At 41.4% G+C, this 10,141-nt stretch overlaps 1 protein-coding gene across 1 annotated transcript in view; it reads right to left on the bottom strand.

Annotated features, from left to right (window-relative positions):
• Nucleotides 1–4,183: 4,183 nt before the first annotated feature.
• Nucleotides 4,184–10,141, bottom strand: part of LOC119580782 (venom carboxylesterase-6-like) — a 7,838-nt gene continuing 1,880 nt past the window's right edge. The window contains exons 2-12 of the mRNA XM_037928894.1: nucleotides 10,093–10,141; nucleotides 9,101–9,265; nucleotides 8,826–8,973; nucleotides 8,511–8,696; nucleotides 6,703–6,896; nucleotides 6,432–6,582; nucleotides 6,119–6,297; nucleotides 5,661–5,811; nucleotides 5,303–5,459; nucleotides 5,027–5,141; nucleotides 4,184–4,338 (exon numbers count right to left, since the gene is read on the bottom strand). The exon at nucleotides 10,093–10,141 is cut by the window's right edge and continues 150 nt beyond it. Of these exons, the coding sequence (XP_037784822.1) occupies nucleotides 4,231–4,338; nucleotides 5,027–5,141; nucleotides 5,303–5,459; nucleotides 5,661–5,811; nucleotides 6,119–6,297; nucleotides 6,432–6,582; nucleotides 6,703–6,896; nucleotides 8,511–8,696; nucleotides 8,826–8,973; nucleotides 9,101–9,265; nucleotides 10,093–10,141 (1,603 nt within the window). The 3' untranslated portion in view covers nucleotides 4,184–4,230. The remainder of the gene's footprint in view (nucleotides 4,339–5,026; nucleotides 5,142–5,302; nucleotides 5,460–5,660; nucleotides 5,812–6,118; nucleotides 6,298–6,431; nucleotides 6,583–6,702; nucleotides 6,897–8,510; nucleotides 8,697–8,825; nucleotides 8,974–9,100; nucleotides 9,266–10,092) is intronic.

Below are 10,141 nucleotides of genomic sequence, written 5' to 3'. Positions count from 1 at the left end.
CCCCTCCCTCCCCCTCCCCACCCCCCCTTCCCTCCCCCCTCCCCCCTCCCCCTCCCACCCTCCCTCCCCCCTCCCTCCCCCCCTCCCCCCCCCCCCCTCCCTCCCCTTCCCTCCCACCCCCCCTACCCCCCCTTCCTCCCCCCAAACCCTCCCACCCCCCCCTCCCTCCCTCCCTCCCTCCCTCCCTCCCTCCCCCCAAAAAACCTTTCCCCTAACCCGTCCCCAGCTCGGGGGCTAAGGCTTCGGAGGCCCCGGGCTGCGCGTTCTGTCCAAAGCCCGGGGCCCGGCCGAAGCTCATCGGATGAGCTGAAAAAAGGGTTTTCTCTTTCATCCGTTTTTGCCCAAAAGAGGGTAAAAGGGAGTGGAAAATGGTGGTAAAGGAAAAAGAAAAAGGGGAAAAAAAAAGGAAAAAAAAGGGGGGAAGAAAAAGAAGGAAAGGGCCAGAAAAAAAAAAAAGAAAAAAGAAAAAAAAAAGGGAAAAAAAAAAAAGAAGAAAAAAAGAAAAAAAAAAAACAAGCAGAAAAACAAAAGAAGAAGAAGAAAAAAGAAAATAAAAAGACGAAAAAAAAAGAAAAAAAATAAAGAAAAAAAAAACATCGGAACGTAAAGATTGAGAGAAAGAGAAACAAAGGGAACGAATAATTATACGAAAAAGATAGAATAAAAAAAGAAAGGATAAAATGAAACATCTTTTTCCAAAGGGAATCGTTCTCCCGCCGGCTCTGATCCCACGGGGGGGGGGGAGCTACAAACGATTCCCAAGATTAAAGTTAAACGCTTTTATTTGTGGATGAAACCCCCCCTTATCGCCCGAATGGGACCACCCCAGGCTGTAAAAATGTTTTTTATAGGGGGTTTGTCTGGGGTTTAATATACACACATTTTTATATTTTTAAACTACTGCCCATTGTCTCTATCTGCGGTTGTGTTTGTGTGTGTGTGTGTTTTGCGTGCGTGTAGGGTGTTTTGTGCGTGCGTGTATGTTTTTGTGTGTGTGTGTGTGCGTGTGCGTGGGGCGCTGCTTTGTGTGTGCGTTGCGTGGGGCTTGTGTGGGGGCTGCTTTCGTCCCCGTGGCGTGCGTGGCGGTGTGCGTGTGTGTGTGCGTGTGTGCATATAAACTTCCGCCCTGCACACACACACAAATGCCAAATCCCCAAGCTTTCATCGAATCGCCATTTCCCCTGAAGTCACGAAATAAGCCTTTAAAGTTCGTATAATTTTCGAACGCGAATTCTTCGGTACAACTTTGGCTTAACAGAACCTCGATACTTGATCTTAGATAAGAATTTATTTAACTTTTTTCCTCATCTACTTATCACCTTATCCCCTAGAAATATTATGTTTCTTTTTTTCGATTTTTCCGCAGATAGACTTTTGATAAAAATAGAAACGTTTATTGGTGGAACAATCGTTTTCTTTAGGGACGATTCCAATGCAGGGGGGACTATACCATTCTCCAAAATTGGAGTCGTTAACCCATTTTCTTTCGGGGTTGAGGTAATTTTATGTCCCTCTTTCACACCCCTTTTATTTTATTTTTTTCTCTCTGTTCTTTTTGTTTGTTTATTTGCCTCAATGTCTTTTTTTTTTTTTTCACGGTTCTGGCTCTCTTACCCGGTTCCTCTCTTCTCTTCTCTCCTCTCTCTCCTTTTCTTCTCTCCCCCTCTCTCTCTCCTCTCTCTCTCTCTTTCTCTCTCCTCTCCTCTCTCTCTCTTTCTCCACTCTCTCCTCTCTCTCTCTCTTCTCTCTCCGCTCTCCCCCTCTCTCTCTTCTCCTCTCCTCTCTCTCTCTCTTCTTTTCTCCCCTCTCTCCCTCCTCTCTCCCTCTCCCCTCTCTCTCTCTCTCTCCCTTTTCTCTTCCCCTGTCCTCCCTCTCTCCCTCTCCCGTCTCTTCTCTCTCTCTCTCTCTCTCTCTCTCTCTCTCTCTCTTTTCGCCCCTCTCTCGCCCTTTTCTCCTCTCTCTCTCTCTCTCTCTCTTCTCTCTCTTTTCCCCCTCTCCTCTCTCCCTCTTCTCTCTCTCTCCTCCCCTTTCCCTCTCTCTCTCCCTCCTCTCTCTTCTCTTTTTCTCTCTCTCTCTCTCTCTCTCTTTTTCTCTGCCTCCCCCTCTCCTCTTTTCCCCTCTCCTCCTCTCTCTTTTTCTCTCTCTTCTCTCCTCTCTCTCCTCTCTCTCTTTTCTCCTCTCTCCCCTCTCCTCTCCTCTCTCCTCCCCTTTCCCTTCTTTTTTCTCTCTCTCCCTCTCTTTTCTCTCTCCCCCTTCCTCTCTCTTTTACTCTCTCTCTCTTCCCTTCGCTCTCTCTCTCTCTCTTCCTCTCCCCTCCTCTCTCTTCTCTCTTTCCCTCTCTCTCTTTCTTTCTCATACTCTCTCCCCCTTTTTTTCCCCCTCTCTCTTTCTCCTCTCTCCTCCCCTCTCTCTCTCTCTTTTCTTTCTCTTTTCTCTCTCTCTCTCCCCCTCTCCTTTTTTTTTCAAAATACCTCTCTTCCTTTTCTCTCTCTCTCCCCTCTCCCTCTTTTCTCTCTCTTCTTCGCTCTCTCTCTCTCTCCTCTCTCTCTTTCCTTTTAGGCTTCCTTTATCTCTCCCCTCTCTCTCTCTTTCCCCTCCCTCTCTCCTCTCTCTCCCCCTCCTTTCTCCCCTTTTCTTCTCCCCCCTCTCTCTTTCTGGGCCCCTCTCCCTTTTCTCCTCTTTCCCTCTTTTTTCTCTCTCCCCTCCTTTTATTTTTCATACTCCCCTCTCTCTTCCCCTCCTTTTTTCCCTCCCTTTTTTTTATTTTCCTTTGTCCCCTTTTCCAAACTTTTTCGTCTTTCTTTCTCGTCCTTTTTTTCTTTTTTTTCCCCTTTTTCTTTTTCTTTTCTCCCGTCTCGTCTCCTCTCTCTCTCTTTTGTTTTCTCTCTCTCTCTCTCTCTCTCTCCTTCTCTCTCTCTCTCTCTCTCTCTCTCTTCTCCTTCTCTCTCTCTCTCTCTCTCTCTCTCTCTCTCTCTCTCTCTCTCTCTCTCTCTCTCTTTTAGACTTATCATACTCTCTCTCTCTCTCTCTCTTTCTCTCTCGCTCTCCTTCTTTTTTGTATTTTACCTTCAGTCTGAGCTTTTCCAAAGGCTGTTTGGCGTACGGAATGTCGTAAAAGGAGAAGAATTCTTTTCCTTTTGTTGACAATTCATTTATGCCTTTCTCTTTCTCTTCTCTCCCTGTCTCTGTCTCTCTCTCTCTCTCTCTGTCTCTCTCTCTCTCTCTCTCTCTCTATCTATCTATCTATCTATCTATCTATCTATCTATCTATCTATCTATCTACCTACCTACCTATCTATCTATCTATCACCACGTCTTTCTCTCTCTTTCTCTCTCCCTTTCTCTCTCTCTCTCTCTCTCTCTCTCTCTCTCTCTCTCTCTCTCTCTCTCTCTCTCTCTCCCTATCGGTCACACACTCACAATCACGCCACGCACCCAGACTCCTTGTTCTTATCAGGATCAAGTGGTAAGAGATAAGACTCCGGTCAAAGGTCAGTCGACAGATCAAGCGGCAGAAAAAGATATCTTCGTCTTAGTAACATAAAATGTTTATTTTTCCGCGGGCTATGAGCTGTACATAAATAGTGGCCGATTATCTCTGATATATATGGATGATATATATATATATATATATATATATATATATATATATATATATATATATATATATATATATATATATATATATATATATATATATATATATATATATATATATATATATATATATATATATATATATATATATATATATATATATATATATATATATTGCTGTAAATTATTTCTGAGCTTCTTAGAACATTTTCAAACAGTCTTAGATTCTATATTCTTATGTATTTAAAGTAAACTTGGTTATACTTTTATACCTTCAACTATTCTCCCATAAGTCAGATATGATATATTACTTTCTAACTAATAGTATAAGTAACACAGCTTGAATAATAGCATTCGGTGGACTCCATCTAATAGTAAATTCGTAAGGCGTGCACTGGAATCGTAATATAAGACCTGGAATCACTGCCATTGGAATCTTTGGAATCCCTACGTTCCAACTCGTCAAAACAGAAAGTTTGAAATGCAATTCCATCACTTCCAAAGAAATTAACATTCACTTCTAAAAAAAAAAAAAAAAAAAAAAAAATCAGATGATTAAGGAAACGATGGATAAATTCATACCATATTTAAAGGAGATAGATCTTTATGAATCAAGTATAAATAAAGGTACCCTCACTGCGGTCCCCCGTCGCTCTCGCTGTCTGTCCCTGTCGAGTGTCTCCGCTCAGGATGCAGAATCCGGTTCACTTGCGTTGGCAGAGAAGCGTAGAAATCTCGCAACTGGCGAGAGACGAAGAAAATATTTCTTTAAAAAGATCATTAAGAAATATTGTAAGAGTAAAAGGAAATATTGGTAAAGAATATATATCTTTAGATATATAAAGAATATATTATTAATAAGAGTAAAGTGAATATTGGTAAAGAATATATATCCGCGTGTAAATACACATGTTTGGAACAACTTTAGGCACATGTGTATATTTAGCTGGGTATTTTTTTTTTTTTTTTCTTGAAGATATATTTTTGATGAAAATTTTCTTTAGCCTTAGAGTATCAAGGCTGAATTCTGAACTCGTTTCTGCGAATCGCTTTCCATTTTAATGATGGAAATGAACAATTTTCATATATTATATTATGTATTGAAAAATAGTTTGACAAAGGGCTGCTCAGAATTTTTGTTTCATTCGTATGTTGTGGCATAAGCTTATACTTTTCTTACATTTCCACGTGTCTGTGGCATAAGCGAAAAGAATGCATTTGCAACAATTCTTGATTGATAAGAGACATGCAGAGCTTTGCAATTCTCTCCAGACATCAAGCACGTAAATTTTCAGCTCTAAAACGATATAGAAACCATCCATCAAAAAGTGACATATGATCAAGTGTCGTATAAGTGTATGTGTACGTATAATAATATGTATGTTGTATTTCAGTTTTGAAATACTGTGTGTTAACTTGGACCGCTCACCTCCTGTCGCTGGTCGGCCTCCATGGCGGGCGCGGGCGTGAGGGCGAGGTAGCGGAGGTCGTCCTCGGTCGCCGCCTCCCACTTGAAGCCCAGGGCGTCGTCGGGGGTCGGGTCGCTGGGGGGGGGGGGGGAGGTAAGCATTAAAGGCTAAAGCTGATTTTTCCTGCTCTTTCAGACTTCCAGCCTTGCCAACAACACCAGTACTGAAGAAAACGCTACACACACTGCGCGTAAGGATCCTTTTCCGAACGGCAGAACACACATAAAAAAAGTTACCCCGTGGCAGCGAAGTTCGTCCACATGGTCGCGATGATGTCCCTGAGGCGGAGGTCCTCTTGGCTCAGCAGGTCGGGCAGGCGGTCGGGCAGGCGGCTGGGGCTGAGGAGCGGCCCGCCGGCGAACAGGTAGTACAGGTCGTCCCCGTGAGGAATCCCTGAGATACAAGGGAAGGGGGCAAGGGTACTATTTCATCGAGTTTCTATTATACTCAGTAAAGTACATACGACTCTGCATCTTCGTCAGCGAGAATCTAATCACAATGAGAGTTTGAAGATGTTAGTGTACCATTTTCACTCATTCTCTTCTCCTCACAGTAAAAAAGTAAACCAAATACCACCATTTTGTAGCAACTCACAGTGACGCCCTTTATCTGTGTTGAAGAAATCTCCCATGGACAGCTGGGATCGGTGCTTGAGCTCGTAGCGGTAAGCACGGCGACCAGGAGCCCGAGAGTGGTAGCTGGTCGTCAGGTCGTGTGGTATCGCAAACGAGTAGTCTGTGTGCAGCTGTGAGCATCAAATATGTGTATCAATAATACAGTATAAAAACTTATGGAGAGAAAATCAAGTGCCATATGTTGACTATATTTCATATATACAATAGCAATAAGTGGCAATAGCAATAATAAACTGACAGGATATGTATAACCATCTCTCGTTAATTACTCATTTCACAGACAAGAAGACAGCCGACCTATTACGGCTCCCTTTTGAAAAGAGAGGCAAATAACAAATTTCAGACTTGCCTTTACAAACTTCTCATCAATATACGCAGGAATCTTACAAGAGAATGTAAAAGGGCAGAATTTGATACCTTAGTGAGCTCTTCTATGTGGTCTTGGTCGATGGTTGAGTTGCCTAAGTAGTGTTGGTAGACTTTGGTGCTAAAAGCAACTCTATCTTGAACTTCAGCTCCAACCATCAGGCTGAGAGGGCCAGTGGTGGAAAAGTTTTTCTGTAAAGCAGGGAAGAGGTCCTTGCGAACAAGCATCGCTGTGGAAGAAGATATTTATGTTCAAGAATAACATTTCCATTTATTTTTCACCTCATTTTGTACCTATCGCTTTATCTGTTTCTATCTTTATCATTAGGCCTTATGACTGTCATGCCACCAAAACGTCACTTACGGTTTGTTATAAAAGATCCATCCTCTCTCGTGAAACCAGCCATAAGATCCACTTTGTTGAACTCTCCGTCACGCATCAAACGCGCGGGGTGATCCGGGAGAAAGTCCCCATCAACATGAGGTGAAGCAACAGCTGGTAAGATGAACCATTTCTGGAGCAACATTTGATACAGGAAAATTAAAGTATTTGAAGAGCCATTCCCATCATTAAACAAATGATTTGTTGCAATGCAAGTCGAGAAAATGTTCTTTAAAAAAGATTGCAAGCTCACCGTAAAATCCTGGAACACCGCTGCCAGCCTCCGTCCATCCAGCCTCTGCAGACAAGTAAGGAGGTCCTGGCTGCTGCTGCCTTTCGAGCAGCCAACTCTTTGGCTTACTTCCTCAGCCACAGTTCTCAGATCTTCCCGGGAAGCCCACGGCGAGATGGCTGACCCTGACTGCATGATGGCACGAGAGAAGAGACCTAATGGGGATTCAAGTGTCTTGTGTCATGCACTACATAACAGGCCCAATGTGAGCTAATCTTATTAAATGCCTTTATATGTAGCTTGTTCCACATGTGCTTAGTCCCCAAGGAGTCAATTACTAGTACTACCCATCTCACTTGTTCATCCTTTTCCTTGATTTTTGGAAATATGATTGTTTATTCCACACTGCTAATTTCGTTAATGATACTGAATCAATCATAATGGCAATAATAATAATGTTGATAGTAATAGTATTAGAAAAAAAAATCCCAAAAGCTCAAGAAAAGAGGAAATCAGGAGAGGTCATTAAAACCATTAAGAAATTCAAGATATTTTATCGGTCACAGATATTGTGTTATATATATATATATATATATATATATATATATATATATATATATATATATATATATATATATATATATATATATACATATACATATATATATATATATATATATATATATATATATATATATATATATATATATACATATATATATATATATATATATATATATATATATACAGATTAAAGTCTTTCTGTAACCCTATACACAGATTAAAGTCTTTCTGTAACCCCGTTTCATTGCTATTGTCGAAAAAAAAACGCATGGCACATCTTATAGAGCACTATGTTCCCAGATATTATATTATATACCACTGACTATGTGCGTTTATGAGTCCTCTCCACGCTGAGGTTGCTGGGAATCTGAGAAAGGATGAATACTTGCCTGTTTAGCATAGATAAGACTAATCCCCCGAGCCTGGCCTGGTCTGGCCACCATAAACACCACATACATAAGCACAGAGAAGAGAGAGGGAGGGAAATATAGGATTTGTATTTACAGTATATATCAAATCACTTGTTTTGCATCAGTAATACAATATTTGAATCAGTTTTCTTGTGAATTCCTTGCACAATACTAGGGTCGGAATACCAGCACTTCTACATGAATACCACATATTTGTAGAGCTAAACACTGTTAAATATGCCATACCTAACATCAAGACCTCATATGATGAACAAATGCAATTCAATGAATAGATAATCGTAAATGTAGCCATGGAAATCAAATCAAATACAGGCGTGCATCATAAGGGAAGGTTGATTGTTCTGACGTCCTGTTAATTAAAAAAAGATGAACCATGTTCTTGCCCACACACGCACTCACATAATATACATACGAATAAATTGTGTTCATTGCGACACATTTGGAAAAGGAATGAATTGGAATTAATAGCTCCACAGTGTTTCAGAATGTTACAAAATGAAGGGCTATGTAACATACATCTATATTTTGCGTTAGAGCGAGCAAGGATGATTCGTGTGTTATGTTGAGAGAGCCGGTACCAGACATCAGCCAAAGCTCAGAGATGCATATTGTTTACACCCTTTCACGGGGCTCAGATTCAGAAATACTTACAAAAGTGTAAAACTATGGCAGATCATACGATCTCCAGTACTATGCTTACATGCAAAACAAGACCTAAAAAACACCATATAAATAAAGAACATACAAATCTTAGCAAATTTATGGAGGATGAAAATGATGAGGATGAAGAGATTGTTGTACGCATGCACTATTGGATAGGAAAGTTGAACGCACCTTTAGATTTGGGTGACAATATATGATAATGGACAGAGGCGCCCCCAGCACTCTCCCCGAAGATGGTGACCCTGTCGGCGTCTCCTCCGAAGCTGTGGATGTTGTCCTGCACCCAGCGGAGGGCGAGGGTCTGGTCCTTCAGCCCAAAGTTCCCTGGAATCACCTTATCCTCTGTGGATAGGAATCCTGGAGAAGAAATGTACATATTTCGGTGAAAATAAGAATTTGAGTGTATACAAACCATAAAGGGAAAAGCCACTGAACTAGCATTCATAACGCAATCTCAACTGCAGTCTCGGTTGATTCTTAACTTACCCATGATGCCAAGTCTGTATTGCAGGACTACAAGCACAATGTCGTGGTTCATGAGGACTTGAGGTAGGTATTCATGAGAGCTACCAGCAATGAATGCACCTCCATGGATCCACACCATCACTGGAAGATTTTCCTTAAGCGTTTTCCTCTGTCAAAATAAATCAAACGATGAGAATGAGAATAACTTTGGTGATAATTGAATAAAAAGAATAGCCATAACATTAGTGATTTCTGATCATTGATATGTTCAATATTTACTAGGTATTCTGACTTACTCTCGGTGTAAAAACGTTCAGGTAGAGGCAGTCCTCATCCCCTAGCAGTTCCTCTGGCGCCTTAATAATGCCCGCCACAGAGAAGGACAGCGGCACAAGAAGACAGGAGGAGGGTTTCTTCGATCCATCCCGCACGCCTTCCCAGCTCTCAGCCTTAACCGGGTTCTGGAAGTGAGGGAATTACAATGTACAATTTTCCATTTTACTGCATCTAATTATTTCCCTTACTCGTCTGAGGACGACCTTACTGCAGGGTAGTGAATTAGTAACTTGAGGTTTCAGTGACTTATTGAGCTAGATCAAACAAGACAAAGTGGTTTACCGGATGCATCTTTCCCGGCCATTCCATTATGGGACAGAGAGACCCATATCCTGCATCTATCGAGGTGCCCATTTGGTACTCTATTCCAGCTAGACTGGTGGCTCAACCTAGGCTCCGGTCAAGAACCTCAACTAGAGATGTTTTGTTATGGGTGTAGTTCATTTACCCCACTTGTGACTATTACGACTCAGCGGTAGCCACCCCTTCCTCTTATTGGACTTAGTATGTATAACAGGTAAGCAAGTATGAAAAAACAGTGTATCATTTTTCATTATGGGTAATCTTGCCAGCAGCAAATTCTGGTGATTTAGTAAGCCTTTCACAAAGCCTAAAATAGCACTAACTGCCACTTTTATTGGCCCGAAAGGAAAAATCAGAGTTTACCGTGTAAATTCAAATTACTGTATATTATGGTTAAAACCTCCGATTCATCATGGATATACTATCAGTTTTGATATAATTATTATTTTGAATTTGCTAACTGTTAACTGATCTTAGTAATTAATTGTTTCTGCAGAGACATGGAGGTGTAACAAGAATGCACTATAGCTATATCTACCACCTGTTTCATATTGTGAAGATTTGCAAAATACAGACGATTCTGGAGCACCAACCACCTGTCTCAGACACATTCTGAAACGCCTCCCGCCATTTGTGAGTCAAGACTCACCTGAAGTCTGAGTTCTCCCACAGGAGGCTTGGCGAAGGGGATGCCATAA

Source organism: Penaeus monodon, chromosome 14 (assembly GCF_015228065.2).
Source record: "Penaeus monodon isolate SGIC_2016 chromosome 14, NSTDA_Pmon_1, whole genome shotgun sequence".
NCBI lineage: Eukaryota > Metazoa > Arthropoda > Malacostraca > Decapoda > Penaeidae > Penaeus > Penaeus monodon.
This window is presented reverse-complemented; position numbering and strand designations above follow the sequence as displayed.